Raw genomic sequence first — 18,595 nt, 5'->3', positions numbered from 1 at the left:
CGGCACGCTTGGAGGTGAAGTACAGAAGGCGAGTCGATCCGAGTATGACCTTTCGGACTGGACTGGACTGAACTATTCCAAAAATAACAACGAGGGGTCAAGGGTGCGAGTCAACCCCTGTGACACGGATTTCTGTGCCGTGTCACCTCCCTAGTTTGAGTACGACTCCCTGCTAACTACTAAAGAAGAAGACTACTGAAGACTAGCCGAAAGGGAAAGGCACCTGCGTCTTATAACAGCAGGGCAACATAAAGCACAGCAGGCCGAGCAGGGCGGCATAAAAGGCACAGCAGGCCGAGCAGGGCGGCATAAAAGGCACATGTGAACTTGTGACCAGAGACCCGGACCCGTCAAAGCATGCAAATGAGGGCCGCTCTATCGCCTGACATGAATGCATACAAACCAGTATACTGTATAACACCTTTATTTCGGTGTAATTTAAATTTCGGTAACTTCGGTACTGGTCCTGGATCACCTAATTTAACATTACACCTAAATTTTCCGAAATACCAAAATATGTAAAAATCATGAAAATCACTGTCAAATTAAAAAAATCAACTACATGTGTAGTTGTAACTTACTTGTATACTGGTATACCGGTAGTACATTGTACATACATAACATGTATGCATATGTGGAGCCTTTTGGCCTTGGCGGAGATATTACTTATTAGTGCAAGAGCGGTTTTTTTTTTTTTTTTTTTTTTTTTTTTTTTTTTTGGTGCCATGCATACCGAATTTATCCTTACACCGAAAGGTCAGGGGTTGGCTTTTACCGAAATTTTACTACACCGAAAATAAGGTGATATACAGTACATGTACATGGCGAAGGACTAAAGGGACGCTGGTCTAGGAGTGCGGCAGTTTTTGCGCCATGGCAACGAGGAGTGCGCGCACGCGCGCCATGGCAACGAGGAGTGCGCGCACGCGAGAGCCACCAGCGCAAAGCGCTGCAGACTTGCGGCGGGACAGCGAGTGAGACACTTGGCCGTGACCCAGTACGAGTGCAGTCTTGACCAGGGAGCCCTACACATACCGGTATGTGTAGGGCTCCCTGGTCTTGAGCTACAGGAGGTAAAAAGTTACTCGATCGGATAGAGCGAAACTGAGCACCATGGGATGCGAGCAGCTGTTAGTACTCCCGACCAGGGAGCCCTACACATTGTGTAGGCACCTTGCTTGACAGCAAGGAACGCTTTTTTTTAGAAAGGAAGCTTCTTCTCCAAAATTTTAAAAAAAAATTAAAATTATTCCTTCTGAAACTTGACCTCGAAGCTGACTGCTGAATGCGATTAGGATTCCTGAAGATGCACCAGACTGATTCTGGCAAGCCGTCTGTCGTCTGGATATGCACTGTTGTTCGTCATGGTCAGCAATCTTCTTCGTTCGTCCTTTCGTTTTCGTTTTCCGCGTATTACTTCAATAATTATTATTTTATTAGTGCAGTAATTGCCAAGACAGAAGACTGCAGTACGAACTCGTACTCGTAGCAGCAGCAATGCCAAGAAGAGCAGGCAGCGTAGCAAAAGCAGTCACAACAACGCAGACGCAATAACATTTTCAGCAGCCGTTCATCTCAGAGGGGATGCAGCGCCAAACTGCGAGGGTGGGGTGGTAACTCTCACAACCAATGCCTCCGCAGGTAAGTACTAGTAAAGCCTCTTGTGCGGGAAAAATGAATTGCACATATCAAACAAATTCAAATTCAGTAAACTACTTTGAAGTACAAAAATCAATTTAAATGCATGAATCTTCACTAGTTTGAGGGAAAGAGACAAACAGGAAAAGTCTGAACAAAAATGACTGTCACCACCTGGACTCGAACCAGGGACCTTCGCTTGAAGCCAGCGATGCTCTAACCACTGAGCTATGGTGTAGTCGTCATCCCAGCAGAGACTGTTCAACATTTTCTTCAGACTTCGTAACTTACACTTCCTGTGAATCCACGCAGGCGGGTGGGACGCAGCCCTCACTGTACCCACACACTTCACGTACACTCTAGCACGCGGGGAGCCCCAAGTCATAAAAATGCATGAATGTTAGTATTAAACACAAAAATATAAAGTAAAAATCAATTGGAACACAAAAAAGAGACAAAAACCCTAGGTAAAAGAGCCCACAGAAACATTACCGTACTGGCAAAGAACGGCAGCTATTTACAAAGGCCCTATTCCTACGCCTGTATGATGCCCGGGACCCTCTGATACAGATAAGTACTATTATATAACCCTGTTCTTACTCGAACATGCCTCCGGATAGCACACGACTCGTTGTTTTAGAAGACTGTATTATAATGTTTTACTCTGACTCTGATCGAAATCATCTTGCAGTACAAAGGAAAGTTCTGCCTCTCTCGAAGCAGAAGCGGAGATTCAAGAAACATTCAAATCAAAAGATTGCGCGAAAGCAGTGTACGCGACTACGCGCATCAGACGTGAATACAACATGAGAAGTGAAAGCAGTGTACGCGACTACGCGCATCCAGACGTGAATACAACATGAGGAATGAAAGCAGTGTACGCGACTACGCGCATCAGACGTGAATACAACATGAGGAACGAATGCGTAGTAGTATGATAATGCACAACAGTACAACAAGCAGTGCTGATAGACACATAAAACGGAGTGGCTCTGCACCATTATCAGTGGGCTGGATATAGACTGTACAAACCCAATACTAGTACAATACTAGTATTAGATAAACCTTGTTATAGTTCATACATGTTGTTAGTTTGACAGCATGAAACAAGGTGGAGGACACAACACCCAGCTGGAGAAACTAAAGAAGTCAGTTACGACTGCCCTTGAAGCTGAGAAGTTGTGTGAGCTCAGTCTGTGCGAGCGGTAGGTTCATTATCCAAACAAATGGCGAAATAAAAAGTTGCCAGAAGAATAACCTCTACAAATGACCACTTGTGTTATCCACATGTATCAACTACTTATCAGCATTTCAAAGAATATTCTGATTCTGAAAACAATCGTTTCAATGCTCGACCTTATTATAATGATGATAAACTGAACACAATTCAAGAATACTATAACTCAACACATAAGAGATTGGAACTCAGACGGTGAGCCAAGAAAAAATTGTAACATGGAAAAATGTGGGCACAAGGCACTTTCATGCCGTGGAATGTCTCCGTGCGCCTTGTCAGTTTTGTGCTGGATTGTGCACGTCCGACTCTTCAAAATCTGGCTTAGTTGGTAGACTCAATCGCATAACTTGTGCCCACATTTGTCCATGTTACATAAGTGATATGAATGTTATCTAATCTGGCACTCAATGGGTTACATTTTGTGTGTTATCTTGCAATATCACGCGACTCAATATCACATCAGACTAATTATACCAAAGTTCCGTTCGTTTCTCTGCAGGGACTGGGAGGATGGGAGTTGAAAAATCCACAGCTGATGCAAACCGGATTTTTAATGTATGATGTATATGTGTTTTTTTTCTGCACCCTACTAGGTTCATCCTTAGCTACCCCACAGCTGAGTGCCATACTGGTCATGACGTAACTACAGAAACAGGAAAACTTGGAGCTGAGCCAAGGGCAAGGTAAGAAACTAAGAATCACTCCTGGACATCTGAGGCTTCATGCAAACGGTGATAACGGCACACTCGCCTTGACTTTGTTTTGTAGGCTCTGTTGAGAAGCGACACTCCAACGCGTTCACCTGTGACCACCACGGCACAATGTATAGCGCGACAAGGCTGGTGTGATATTCAGTACTGAGAACGTGACCGCGGTCCGAGCAACAAACAACACCTTTGTGCAGTTGACAAGACCCTTGTTCACCCTTGACCATTCCTGGAGCAATATAAATCTAAATCTGCAAAAAAAACTCTCTCTTCAGCTACTTGTTTTCTCCTGCAACCTTCTCCAGGACTGTGCTGCTTTTTAAAACTACTGCCATGTCCAGCAAAATCCAGCCGTATCATGCTCAACTAGGGTCAGGACCATACAGTTGTTGCCCACAGGGACAGTTGTCTGTGTACTGCTGCGGGGTACTGATGTTTTATTTGGCTGGATTTCATCAACAACGACTACTTTACCATTCAAATGGTTGGTTGTTACCTGTGATCTCTGTGTTCTCTTTGTAGAACTTTATACCTGTGCATGGCCATGATCCCATGTACAAACAGCCCCAGAGAGTACCCATGCGTGCTGGCAGCTTACTCATCTGGGACCAGCGTGTGGCGCACGGCAGTCGGCCCAACAACAGCACGCGAGCAAGGTACGTCAGAACACTGCTACGTATATGAGTATTCGTGTGCGTGTGTGTATGAGTGTGCGCTCGTGTGTGTGTGTCCGTATTTGTTTTAAAGTTTGATGCAGTGGTTTGTACTAGGTGCTTTCCCGCCTACTCAGTTCTCACCAACCAGACTGATATCTATGATAAAGCTCTGCTCTACGGTACATGAGTAGATGATGCTCTCCGGATATCTAGCAGCATCTAGACCCTCCTGGAATACGGAGAACTTAATTATGGGCTGCTTATCGCTATAGGCTACTGACATGTATTGTACTATGGTACTTGAAGTCTTGAATAGTAGTCGTTGGTGGGAAAGGATCATCCCTCTAGGCTATGTGTGGGTTCGTGTTATGACAAGTTCTTGTGGACCTACAATGTCCTCTGCAGGTATGTTCAATTTGTAAAGATGTTCCCATCCATCAACCTCCACTCAGAACGAGCTAAGAATCGTGGACAGCTTATCAAGGACAAGGTATGTTGCGGGTGCTCCGCCGGCTGATGTGACCAGTAATGGATGTGTCTGTCCTGCTGCTAAGTATACGAGATCTCGTAGTCCTTAGGCTGTTTTGTTGTCCTGCTGCTGCCTAGCGGATCATGTGATTGTTTGCTTCCCTGTGTGTGCTCTGGGTACTGCCCCTCGCGTTGTTTCCTGTAGCTGTGTGCTTATTGTGCTGTTGTCTGTGTTCTTGTATTCACATCCCGGATACCCTTGCATTCATGTATCCACATCATCCGGGTGACGTCACATGCCTATCATAGTGCCAGTGGTGTAACGATGTGCTAGTATTGTTTTCCTGTGTGATGACATTCCCCAAACTGTCTCCTGTCTCGCATGCGCACGTGTGATATGAGCATGCATGATTCGTGAGTCTTCAGTCAGCGAGTCTTGATACACACATGTAACACAGTGTTATCTCTGTGTTTACACGGTGTACTTGTAGGTTGAACTAGCTGGTGTCGACTTGACTGACCTGGGCAAGAAGCTGTGTGCCCTCAAGGCCTGGGCATCCGCGGACACGAAGGTGCCCCGCGCCAAGGCTAAGAAAAAGACATAGACTACGTGTTCGCATGGCTCTTTGTACATTCACAGTTGAGTGCCTCGTTTTATGTGTGTATGTTTAAATCATGTACACCCTCTGATGGGAGTATGATAATGTAGTCATCTAGACGGCTGGCCTGTCCCTAGTGTTCCAAGTGCATATTGACGCTAACCTCCAATGTTATATCCAGCAAGTATCAGATCTGCACTATCGCACATAGAACTGGTGTATATTTCTTTACTGTGTTGATCACTACCCTACTAGCCACAGTCATATTTATATCAACAATAACGTGGGCACCGCATTATTTTTTGTTTAGGAGCTGTCGGTATGCCGGTAGCATGGGTCACGCTAGTGCAAAATAGGCTAGACTACATGCAGCCAAGAACCAGGCACTATTCCATCCAAGAAATAGTGGGAGTAGCTATCCTGATGCCTTGCAACATGTCCAAACCACTTCAACTTGATGCTTGGTAACGAGAGAGCTTGGAAGCTCAGGGCCCTACGCTATGCTTTTTTGCCTTGATGACCTAGACAAAAAAAAGCATAGGGATGTTATAAATTCTTATAAGTTTCTACTTTTTTGTTTTTAGACATATTAAACCTGGGATTCGAACCCGCACTATCGCCCTGCATGCATCCCCCGATACACTTCGCATACATACTAATTCTTCCAAGTTGCTTCACGTTATGATCTTGTATTTGAAAGCCCTATTTGAATATGCATTGTGGCCAGCCGTTTTTGATTGTACGGTACGGTCAGGATAGGTACGGTCGAGGGTAATACGACACCGTCTACCGCCTTGATGACGGCAAAAAAAGAAAAGGGATGTTATAAATTTTTCTCCTATTTTTTTCGGGCATTACCTGGGATTCGAACCCGCACTGTCGCCCTGCATGCATTCCCCCATACACTCCGCATTCATACTCATTCTTCCAAGTTGCTTCACGTTATGATCTTGCGTTTGAAAGCCCTATTCGAATATTGCGGCCAGCTGTATGTGGCCAGCTGTGTTTGATGGTACGGTTCGGGACAGATACGGGATAGCGCCAGGCGTGACACAAACACCAAATTAAAGCTGTGTGGACCCTGGCTAGCGCCAGACGTTACTGAAGTAACGTCTTCAGTAACGTCTTCTGCATAGCTACGGGAATAAAACTAATTATGGACCTTACTTAAGTATTTAAAAAAATAGTTCAATACTCGTAAAATGAGTGCCAATGGGCAAATGTCCGGTGCTGCACTGAGAACGCATGAGTGGTGACATCTCGTACTGCAATAGGCACTACTTGTATCACGACTAAACATCTTGGTCGTGTTGCTTGATTGCTGCGTCCATCAACTCAATGCACACGTTGGTGGCTTGCTGCGCCAAGCGGCTGACTGCGTGGAAGTTGAGGAAGCCATGGGATATTCCGTCGAATGGGCGTAGTGTCACATCCTTGCCGAGTGCGTGCAGACGACGCGCCATGACGATGGAATCATCCAAGAGGGGGTTAAATGAACTTGGCTGAAAGGTACAACAGAACGGATGGAGAGAGAGAGGGAGAGAGAGAGAGTGTGTGTGAGAGAGAGAGAGAGAGAGAGAGACATGCACACACACGCACACACACACACCTGTACTTGTACTTGTTGCTCACTGCCAAAAGTGGTCACGTGGGTCTCCCCGGGAGAGGGGAGAGAGACTGTAAAGGAATCTTGGAAAGATGACTCAATTGGTTATTGAACCGCCCAACGGCCGACACCCCCTGAAATCCCCAAAACTCTGGGTGGACTTGAAAACGATCCCACTTATGGGCTCACCACACCTCAGTAAGTGGGTGTGGACAAGGTGCAGAAAAAGGATTGACGGCATCAGGGTATCCGTCCTGGGATCCAACTGCAGTTACCCCTGCCCCCAGTGGAGGTAATACTTGCTACTAGTGCGGGTGGCTAAATCAGGCTGGATCTGATTTAGACATCACTAGCACCATCGATTACACAAGAGTTAATCTAGCCAGAAGCAGTCCATGGTTAACAGGTATGTATACTTCAAATAGAAAGTATATGAACCCTGGAACCAACAAAGGTGGCAAGTACAACATTACACCTTCAAGCAGCTGAGCCCGTTGGCAACATACCCAACACAATCAGGCATAAGTGTACCCACCAACTGAACTAGCTGGCACACACACACACACACACACACACACACACACACACAGAGTAAGAGATGACCCATAGCACGAAGAAATCTATCGGCAAAGAAACATAGCTTTCTTACTTGAACACCCACAAAGGAGCACAATAATGTAGCATGTTGAAATGTTCTTGTACTCAAAGATACCGATAAGAAGTACGGCTGAGCCTCAGGCAACTCTTCCACTAGACAGCAGGGGTCCTTCTCCAATGGAGGTCGCTGTCATGGAAGTTCTATCAGCTCATACTGCACACTACTCTCTGTGGAAGGGGTGCTAGTAACCCACCTTCCCATTCCTAGCAGGGTCAAGCACATACATGTAGATGATCTATATGTGCTTACTAAGGTGCTCTGTACACACTTCACATGACTGACTATTAGAGAGGTTAAGCTGCACGTTATTTCTGACGTGATGCGCAATATCACGTCAAATTAGGCGTAAACCTTCAAATTTCGACGTGAGCTGCAGGTCACTCGCGTTGTTTTCCAACACGCGAGCTGAACTTTCGTGTCACGTAAAGCTTAACCTCTCTATTAACACCCCTTCCCAGACACGCAACATGTCTCAGGCACAATCGATTTTCTATGGAACTCACATGGCCAGCTACTCATTACACACAGCCTAGCTGCTCCATACATAGCTACTCATTACACACAGACTGCTCCTTGCATTGATCAGTAAGGCTTGAAAATGCTAACAGTACAGTCAGACCTCGCTTAACCGCACACATCCGTTTTCCACAAAAATATCCGGATAGGCGAGGGAACTGGATAACCGAACACCGGTTACATTGGATGCATCACGTATGCTGTAAATCTGTAGCCAGCTATTTTCTTCCGGGTCGCGAGGGATCCGGATAAGCGAGGTCTGACTGTACATCACACCCAGCTACAGGGCACGGCCTGTCACAACATTGCTGACCTCTGACTCTGTGGCTCCAAAAGATCCTGTGAAGTACGTACATGTGCATTAGGTTGTTTACATGCTCATCATGTCACATGTAGAGACTACACAGAAGACTCTCTACTCTTGGTCTCCTTTTTGGTGAAACACACTTCCAACATTGCACATGTTGTAAGGTTGCCTAACTTAGTTACATGTACATGACTATTGCATCTAGTCACAATTCACACACCTACGTGTGGTATAGCAGTGCTTGGGTTTTCCGGGGCATCGGAAAGGTTCCTTCTCGAAAGAGTTTTGGACAGGGGTGTATTTGCGGACAGTTCCTGATCAATAGGCTAGCTTGTCAATACTATAAGTACGGAATTAGCACTCCTCAGCTACTGGTATGTGAATGCATAGCTCATACCGTACTGCCATGTGTGCTATAGTGGCTTACCAGCAATGCAACCGATGGTAAGCTGTGCAGCATCTCATCACTGGCCAGCAGTGGAGAGAGGTAAGCCGGCGAAGCATTCAGAATGGTGGCATGACAGTGGTGGATGCCCGACTGCAGCTGTGACAGGTGACCGGTGTTCGGGTGATACTCTGGCGTGCTGGACAGGACAAGAGAAGAACACCATGAACTGGTACTCACGGAGCAATCAGCGTTGCGGAGTGCATCCACAGCATAGCCTAGCAGTGCGAGCACAGAGAGACTGAGAGAGTGGATTCCGATGACTTTAAGGAGACTATAGCAAGGGCAAAGGCAAGTCACACGGTCCACGTCCACCAAACACCTGCCTCTAGTCACAGAGCTCTCTGTCCTCATCCATCACCAACGTTGCATCAGATAAAGAAAGCAAGACAAAGGAAGCGACGCAGTTTTGTTTCAATTCCAGGTGATGAAAATCAAAGCTTGAGGTGATGTGCACACAGCTACCCAGAAAGTGACAAAACCATACAATGCTGCTCAATGAAATCCGGTTGTGCACAGCATACACAGCTACCCAGAAAGTGACAAAATCACAGCTAACCAGAAAGTGACAAAGTCACAGCAAAGCACTTTAAAGTACAGTGCTGCTCAATGAATTCCGGTCGCGTGAGTCAAGTTTGCGCCTTGCACCATTTCGCAGCCCAATGTTCGCAGGTCTAGTGCAACACCCAGTACGTACGTGAGTGACTCGACTGGATTTCATTGAGCAGCACTGTAGGTTCTTTCACATTGCATAAGCACAAGACATGAAGTGTGAAAGTTGATTGTCGATGTGCTAAGAACGTGACTTGGTGTAGTTTCACCGTAGTACACGTGGACACACAAACACACACACACACGCACGCAGAGGGAGACTGCAGCCTACAGCCAATTCCGTCCCATATTGTGCGAACAGCTCTCACATTGGGTGAACTGAGCAACCTCCCAGAGAAGGTGCCTACGTTGGCGTGGACAAAGTAATGTAACGCCTATCATTGTCACTACGTCGCATACAGTCAAACTTCAGTAGAACGTATCAGGGAGTAGAAAAACACCGGTATTTACGTACTCCCTGAGCGTACCTCTAGGGCCAGTAGGGGACATCCACCTCAATGATTCACAGGTGAGGTACTTCACACATGAGGTCTGGGAAAGGATACGCAGGGTCGTCGAAACAGCACTCCACACCCGATGAAAGGAGAAAAGGGTGTTAGACCCTGGGTATTTAATGTTGAAGCCTAACTTTTATTTCATGCCACCTCGCTTGTCACACACCAATACCGCAACCACGTTAGCTATAGTTTTAAAAGTTACTGTCTCCACGCCGACTGTTCACATTACAAGGTAAGGGTATATATTGTGAAATGGGCAATCCTATTTGCACCGAAGGAATTTTTACTTGGAGTGACAGTCTATGCACCTCTTATCAGCTGTCACTATCCAAAGATGAACACGTTTGCCAATTCTAATGTGCTAATCCCAGGAATGCACTGTACAGTGAAATTTCCAAGGAAAAGAAGAACTGGTATCTCACCTGCCACTCCCCCGGTACGCATTCAAACATGCCCGCAGCGTTCCAATGGGTAACAGCGGATCCATTACGCTTAGGCAGCGTGCCGGTGACAGATCCAGTGAGAATTTCAGAGCAGGGTACGCGCCCAGAACCAGACACGGCTTCCGAAGCTGGTACTGCGCAGCGAGGAATGCCACTCCGAAGACAAAGTTACCTCCAGCCGAGTCGCCGGCCAGGATGACTTTCTCGGCAGTGGTACCCAGGCCGGTGGCGTTCCTCAGCACCCAGGCGTACGCGTAGAAACAGTCGTTGACGGCACGTGGGTACGGGTGCTCGGGGGCCGTCATGTAGTCAACGGACGCCACGGGAACGTTGAGCTGGTTGGCCCAGTGGCTTAGATAGCTCTGCATGAACAATACACCACAAGGAAGACACATGCATAGGGTATACTAATATTATGTACAGTGCTGCTCAATGAAATTCGGTCGCGTGAGTCAAGTTTGCGCCGTGCACCATTTCGCAGCCCAGTGTTCGCAGGTCTAGGGCTGCGCAACGCCCGGCACGTACTTGAGTGACGCGACTGGATGTCATGGAGCAATACTGTACTATTGTATATGGGGCCAAATGAAAACCTGGTGCACATCCGTGTTACACACATGACACAGTATCTTTTTATTGGCTAGGGCAGCGGAGAAATGGATGGAGCATGGCAGCAAAGCACACCCATTTGTTTCCAATGACCTACCACATGTGACTGTGACGTTTGCGCCAGAAACCCTCCACCATGGAAGTGAATGATGACTGCCTTAGAAGGCTCAGAGCTGGCACTCTGCAGCAAAAAGAGAGTGTTGAGCATGGTACAGAACAAATCGTCAACGTCAATCGCACATGGCATGCTAAAACTTTTGTTTGTTTGTTTTGAAACTCGGATGTTTTTTTCTTCTTTTTTCTCTCTACAAAATCCACATTATCTCCAGACAATGGGGCGAATAATGGAGTGTGGTGGTGGGGCCCATTAAGCTCCGCCGACCAGAGGTCTCGGCTTTATATCTCCATGGACGCACCAAAGGGGGATCGGGTAGGAATATTTAAAAGACCACGGACAGCTATTGTACTCTACGGTCGCGGAGCACACATACAAATGTCACCTTACTTCTCACAGTGACTTACATGAAGGCCGAGGCACCGTCCATAGAAGCTTCTCCGCTCCATACTCTCAGCAGTGTCCAGAAAGTCGTCCGGAAACTGAGTATGATCAACGATCAGGTCGCCAGTCTTGTCCACTTGCACGACAGCGTAAATGACTTTAAAAAGCTGCGCGTGATCCCTGAGCAGCTCTGAATGTTCTTCAAGTGCTGACACAGCCTGTGCGAAATCTCTCCTAGTATTCGATGAGGTAAGCAGTGACTTGATGATGTCATCAAGCACCAATGTACACGTGGAGAATATGGATACACCAGATCGCAGTCCGTTGCTGGCTACACCCGGGTAAGTATTGTAGCGGGAACATTGCTGCAGCAAGTAAGGGATGGTGCTGAGCAACGACCCGATCGCAGCGCACAGCATATGACAAGCGGAAGCCAATCGGGACCTCTGCTCCGGGCTCAGTGCTCCGCCACTGTTGCTGCGCTGTTCCTGCTAGCATGCTGGAGACGCTGCACTTGCGCTAGCAGCCCTTGCAACGCTGCGTTTGTGACACGTGGTGGAGCGGAATAGTGACGCGCTGCACTGCGTGACGCGGGGCATTTCCAGTGACGGTGTGTCACCAGCGACGCAGTGTACTCGCCACTACCTGTGTCCGCTACACTCACCAAGTTCCTGGTACTGACAACAGCTACTGAGCAGGGAGCACCGGTATGCTGTTTCACAACACGGCTACACGGTGCAGCTGGGCAATACGCCGAACTGATACAGCGGGAGTGAGAAAGCAGCAGCTGTGAAGCAACGACAGGTCAGGTGGCGTTACGTGCTACTGTTGATGCCGCCATAACAAGAAGCTAGGCAATAAGAGTCCCTTGCCAGGGCAGGCAGTCCAATTGGTTTCAAAGGTCAGGCAAAATCACAAGTCCTGCGGAGCACGTACATGAACACATGTTCAAAGCGCATGCAAGGCAATTGCAAGCTCATACACACACAAAACAGTTGTGCACGACACGGCACATTCAAAGTACACACTGCTCACACATGAAGACACATAAGCACATATGCGCGCGCACGCGCACACACACACACCGACACACAAGCAAACAGAGAGACAGACACACACAGAGATGAGACTCTGACCAAACACATGTACTAGTAAAAGACCGCATGCACAATGTCAATGTGATGCACACCTCCAAGACGGAATGGGCGCTTTCAATAGTACACATACTACTTCTGGTGCTTTGAAGATCCAGAAAACCCCAGTGTAACACCGGCTTTAGCCTACAGGTTTGTACACACTGTGGGTGACATTGCATACAAGTAGATCAGCACATCTAGTACATGTACGATTGTTCTTCCACTTCAAGAATCGTCCCTTCGTTTCACAGCACAGAATAGCTGTCTCTCAGCTGGTAATCAGCAGGGACATTCTCTACTTGCGAAGACTGAGTGATTGCCAGCACTCGCCCATTCCTTCCACAAGCGATGTATAGATATCACTGTTCGAGTATTTTTCTTTCAAATCTGAGACCATTGACAGGATCGGAAGGAGAGCTCTACTGCAAGCCAGAAGTCAGGCTGGCGTCAGGCTGTCGTGAAAAGTAACGAATTCAAACCGCTCCTCAACAAAATCATTATCAATCCAAGTAGAGTGACTTTCAGGAACTAATCCATCGTCTTGTTCATTCAGCAAGCAGCATCGCTTTCCTATGTTTTTCGCTTTCTCCAGAAAAAGATGCGCGAAAAAAATAGAGTCTACTGCAAGTACTCGTGCTGCACTGTACGAACTACTACCTGGGTCACGGCGAAGTGTCTCATTCGCTCTCCCTGCCGGCGTTCCGCAGCCTACAACGCTTTGCGCTGGTGGCTGTGGAGTGAGGTATATTATGCTCGGCAGGCCGCGAAAGAGAGCCCGTTACCTGGACTCCTACTCGCGCGGGTGGAGCGAAACTGAGCACCCTGGGATGCGAGCAGCTTTTTAGTACTCCCGGGTCCAAAATCTCACCACCAGGCCGGGATGATCAAAACGTCTGCCGGGTCTGCAGCCTACAAACGTGGATCTGCCGACACTGTGCTGTCGACGACATGTCCGGCAAGGCACCTCCTTGCGTGAAAGCAAGGAACGCTTTTTTTTTAGAAAGGAAGCTTCTTCTCCAAAATTTAAAATTTTTGAAAATTATTCCTTCTGAAAATATCATCGCGTTCTTGACCTCGAAGCTGACTGCTGAATGCGATTAGGAAAGAAGATTCCTGAAGATACACCAGACTGATTCTGGCAAGCCGTCTGTTGTCTAGATATGCAGTTGTTCGTCATGCATGGTCAGCAATCTTCCTCGTTCATCCTTTCGTTTTCCTGACCACGATGATGACAAGCAGCTCTCATGCTCAGGTTAGTGCTGCACTTGTATGTCTGGGCACACAACACATCTGAGATTCACCCACTGACGTTATCGAACTGAAGAATGCAGCAAGGGTTCCTCGGATTCTCTTGATTTCGGAACAAATTTCCTTCACTTTCACCCTCTCAGTCTCTTCCCCATGCCCTCCATGCATGCACAATGCAGCTTGCATTTCAATTGCTGTTTTTTATACTTTGGCAGTGCCTCTGCTACACTTTCATATAGAGTGAGGTCCTGTAAATAGGATCGAACATTGTTGGTGGTGGTGTGTGTGTGTGTGGGGGGGGGGGGGGGGGGGGTACGTTTGCAGCCAGGATGTAGGAATGACACTTCTGCACAGCAGGTGGCAATAGTCAAAACTGGTCACTCTACAAATCCCATACCTGCCAACCTTTGCAAACCTGAGATCCAATGACATACCTAGGCATGAAAATGTATACAAAAGAAGCTCGCGGTGAGGCATGGAACTAGTGCACTTTTGGGTGCCTATTACTAGGGATGTCAGCGAACGCACTGCGCAGGCCTCTGCGCATGCATTGCGTCATCGATTTTTTGAACGTGATCGCGGCCGACAGAGAAAACATGGCCGCGGTCTGTTTGCACCGCTGGGAGTCGTAAAATTACTGTTCTTCTGTCCCCGCGACCATTCAAATCATACGCGATACTCGAGGACCCACGAACTCACCACGTTCTCCCCGGTCGATTTCTCTGAAAGTTTGCACATCGTGAAACACCAGTATGAGAGGTGTTCAGGCCAATTTTCAAGGAATTTCCCTGGTTGGATCGTTCCAAAATCGGACTTCCATTTCTCGCTCGCGGCCATTTCTTGCGCGATGGAAGCGCCCTGCCCTGGTGAGTAACCAGCATCGCGCTTGGTAGAGAGTTGCTGCAATCAGCTCCCTGATGTCTTCGCTGCCATTGTCAGAAGCGATTGACCATGAATTTGTTTGAGAGTCTCTGGATGCTACTATTCCTCAGCCTAGTTTTCAGCCATTCCGTGCATCTTCTTCGCACGATTTATTTTGCAAAAAAATGAAAGTGTTCATGAGTTTTCTTGTCGGCCGCGCGTAGATGGGCCAGGCTGACCTGCGCAGATGGGCTGCGCAGTGCGTTCGCTGATATCCCTACTATTACCGCCCTCGATATCGGGACGGTCCCGGCCAAATCGGGATGGTTGTCAGGTATGAAATCCCAACCGAGAAAACCATTTAATTAAAAGATAAACTCGGCCAGGACATAGCGACTTTCTGTTTGCCGGGGGGGGGGGGGGAGGGTCATCGTCCGCAATATTGGTAGAGTTACGGTTACATTGTATATGTAGATACATGTGCATCAGGGATTCATAGCACCTGGGGAGACGACATGATACCTAAGTACCCAAAACGTTGTGAGTTGTGACCCCGGATGGGGTAGTTCTACGTGATCTGTGTTTCTATAGACCTTATTCGATAACGTGATTTTTGGACTCGCCTCCAGGGATTTGTTGTAAGCTGGGGCACGCGTACGTGAAACGAGTGGCAAGAAAGGCCCAGTTCGTACAAGGGAGTAGTAAAATACCGGTATTTTTCTACTCCTATGTTCCCACGCCGAGTCCACTGTGCACTGAGTGCAGGTCTCTTGCCGCTCCCTGGTTCCCGGGACCCTGGTTCACGTGATTGTGACGTTTATTGAATAAGGTCTACATGTATATGCGGGCATGCATAAATCAACCCTTCCACAAGGACGGCTCAAACAGGCAGCCAAGGAGTGAAAATTTCGCTCCTGGGGCTAGGAGTGAAACGAAGGCCTCAATTTGCCAGATGAACCTTCTCCATCGAAACGAACGAAGGTGTCGAATAATTCTTTTACCAGTTCACAGTTGCCGTTCACGCGCACTCCCCGGGGTGGGGGGGGGGGGGGGCTACTATGCACTTGTAGTGATACTTACCGTAAGCCAAGTGGAACACGACTAGTTGACTGCACAGACTACAGTACAGTATACATGCACATGTATACAGTGAAGATCAGTGCGTGCATGCCTGCCATAATCGTATGTTGACCTTCGTTCGAATTGAAAAGAGAGGGTCGTTTCGAAAAAGAAAAAAAGCTCGATGGAAGTATGATGCTGCTGACAATTCAAGACTCACTGAAGTCGCCTTTCTGGAATGGATCATGCACTCTAGGTTCATCCAATTGGATATGGACTCAAATCATTGTTACACCATTATTGTTTGGTTAGTTATTGTACATCCCATAGCATGTACAATCAACCTTGTGAATAATCTACCTCGGGTTTACAAAACAACTCGCAAATAACGACACAATCTTCAGATCTAGTGAACATTTGATTGCATACTTCCAACCTCACGAGTAACAACAATGCGAATAGCGACACTTTTCTCATTCACAATCGAGGGTCAGTATTCCCCAGGTTGACTGCAATTGCCAATCAAACAGGAGGGGCGAAAGTCGACCACGGCTGAAAAGGCATAAAGAAAAATTAATGTATATCATGAGCTAGATGGCTGAAGGAGGAAGTAGGTTTTCTGAGAAAGCAAGAAACAGAGGTGAATGAAGCACCAGGTCTGTCCATGCAGTGGATAGAATTATTGCATTGAAAGACAGGCTCTTTACATCAGCTTGCTACTATTATACCTACATTTGCTTTCTGCCTTTTTCATGCAGGATTCTGAAAGCTGGAGCAGCTCTGCTTACCTCGACCACTGAACTTACAACTAACTTCCAACCAAGTACAAGGCAATATTATGATGAATCAAGCACGCTTGCCATCATGTCATCATTGCAAAGTACATCGACAACATAGATTTGGTGCCGACTATGTATGATGTAGAGTGTGCTCTATGTATCTATACTACTGATTGGCCTACATTGTACTTATGTGGGCTGAGAGTAATCGATTGTGCTATATGGCAGTTTACTTGTATGTCATAGATGTTAACATTGCACACAGCTTCTGAAATGCTTTCTGTTGCACTGGCCTACTGCGGCCCACTGCAAATAGATTGTAGTGGCATGGGCCATGCCATAATTATAGTAGTATACCGGTACTACACCAACAATTTCACTGGTGCACTGTACTTACTGGTACGAGTAGATCTACATCATGCACAGCCTTGTCACTGCTTTTCTCATTTTTTATTAATTTACTGTACTGTACACATTTTGGCACAGCTCTTCCACAAAGAGTTACTAGTATTTTCTTCTGCATACCTACTGTATACAGTGACCTGACTGGTAACATCTATGGCTGTGAAATCACAAATTTCTGGGTTGACAGCCTCGAACCTATACGATTTGTTTCTAAGAACGTGCTATAAGAAATTTTCTATTGAAGTATTCTACTGTAGCTCGCAGGACATGGAGTGCAATTACGTAAAGTTTGGAACACCACTCTTCTGTGATTTGGATGTCAAATTATGAAATTCAGTGTGTGAGGTAAACCCATGCATGGCATACACTGCTATAGTATGACTCGGGGTAAAGTGTTCCAACGCATACTCATTATAGTGAATAGTTGTGTGACCAACGTTGTTGCTGCTGGATAAATAGTACATATTCTGAGATAACTGAAGCTACACAGCCATCTAATGTTCAGACATGCATCGAAGGGGCCGTAACGAGATCTGCAAGGCATGATTCTATACCTGTATTTGATGCTCTCTAGCCTAGGACATTCACCTGCCTCATTTTCTCTGTGCTGCATTGATGAGTCCATTAGTAACTAAAGGACGAAACAGCATGCTGTCTGCAGATTGGTAATTGTGTAAAGACAGACGTGTATGTAGTGGTAAAGCTCAGATACATGTGCAACATAACAATCCCGGTGTTTGACAACAGCACAAACCTACACCGCAATTCTTAATTTTGGGCTGTGGTGTTCTTAGTATTCCAGGTTGGATGTTCTGTAGGCTTCCACGTTCTTGGGCGCACGACTTTACTGTGCCGAAGAATATTTTCAGCCAATGAACCCAGAGCTTGGTGGCAGATGAGTGCCATGGAACAGCCTTTTGCATGTGGCTTTCACTACATGCACATGTATAACGTTCAATTGATGCGGAAAAATCAGACGAGGACTTTTGCAGTTATGAGCAAGGTCCCCACGAATGGTCATGTCACTTCACAGAATACATGAACTGATAGAGTAGACCTCGGTCCCCTCAGAGAACGCTTGGGGAAGTCGGGTTCAACCATAGATTTATACTTAACAGAGAACGCTTGGGGAAGTAGGTTTCAACCATAGATTTATACTTAATATTCTTTACAACAAGGATCGATGTGTTCCTTCGGATGCCCTTTATCGACTTTCACACACTTCTCCTCTCTCCTTTCGTCATAAGCACCATCTCTGTACACTGGTTCATAAAATATTTCTTCATAAAACCCCTTCACACATAATGAAGTACAATTGGTTTTCGACAAGCTCAACCCGTAACGCCAAGAGTACATGTACTCTTGGTAACGCGCTTATCCTGCCTCTTGTTAAGTCAGCCCGGTATCTAAAGCCCCCCTTGTTTTCCGGTTATTCTCATTGGTTAACTGGGGACATGTCCAAAACCATACTAAGTACTTGAGCTGCTCATGAGCCCCACAATTATCAGGCCCGCCGGTCTGGTTGGTCAGGTTATCACCAGACCAACTTGTTGGCCACCAACAAACGTTTCCTACCGTGGAGGACGTGTGTACCCGCCATGAAACTACCGGAC

At 46.8% G+C, this 18,595-nt stretch overlaps 2 protein-coding genes and 1 long non-coding RNA gene across 5 annotated transcripts; 2 read left to right on the top strand and 1 right to left on the bottom strand.

The window, feature by feature from the left end:
• The first annotated feature begins 1,431 nt into the window (after positions 1–1,431).
• Positions 1,432–6,052, top strand: LOC135818919 (putative phytanoyl-CoA dioxygenase). Of its 2 annotated transcripts, XM_065332112.1 has the most exons (5): positions 1,432–1,641; positions 3,469–3,558; positions 4,105–4,238; positions 4,644–4,728; positions 5,198–6,052. In XM_065332112.1, exons 3-5 carry the CDS (start codon positions 4,135–4,137, stop codon positions 5,309–5,311), a joined length of 303 nt encoding a protein of 100 aa, XP_065188184.1. In that variant the 5' UTR covers positions 1,432–1,641; positions 3,469–3,558; positions 4,105–4,134; the 3' UTR covers positions 5,312–6,052. The 2 variants fall into 2 exon arrangements, with proteins under 2 accessions (XP_065188184.1, XP_065188178.1); XM_065332106.1 differs by lacking the exons at positions 1,432–1,641; positions 3,469–3,558 and adding an exon at positions 3,901–4,008.
• Positions 6,053–6,241: 189 nt separating this feature from the next.
• LOC135818899 (hormone-sensitive lipase-like) lies at positions 6,242–13,181 on the bottom strand. 2 transcript variants are annotated; one of them, XM_065332095.1, is made up of 5 exons: positions 11,518–13,181; positions 11,093–11,176; positions 10,369–10,751; positions 8,820–8,976; positions 6,242–6,807 (listed from the first exon to the last, which is right to left on the bottom strand). In XM_065332095.1, the coding sequence occupies exons 1-5, from the start codon at positions 11,911–11,913 to the stop codon at positions 6,598–6,600; spliced, it is 1,230 nt and encodes a 409-aa protein (XP_065188167.1). In that variant the 5' UTR covers positions 11,914–13,181; the 3' UTR covers positions 6,242–6,597. The 2 variants fall into 2 exon arrangements, with proteins under 2 accessions (XP_065188167.1, XP_065188171.1); XM_065332099.1 differs by lacking the exon at positions 11,093–11,176.
• A 466-nt stretch (positions 13,182–13,647) lies between these two features.
• LOC135806898 (uncharacterized) lies at positions 13,648–17,282 on the top strand. Its single transcript, XR_010551335.1, has 2 exons — positions 13,648–13,882; positions 16,557–17,282. It is a non-coding gene; the product is annotated as an uncharacterized LOC135806898 (long non-coding RNA).
• Positions 17,283–18,595: the final 1,313 nt, after the last annotated feature.

The sequence above is a fragment of the Sycon ciliatum genome, chromosome 1 (genome assembly GCF_964019385.1).
Source record: "Sycon ciliatum chromosome 1, ocSycCili1.1, whole genome shotgun sequence".
NCBI lineage: Eukaryota > Metazoa > Porifera > Calcarea > Leucosolenida > Sycettidae > Sycon > Sycon ciliatum.
Note: the sequence above shows the minus strand (reverse complement) of the source record. Positions and strands in the feature narration are given on the sequence as shown.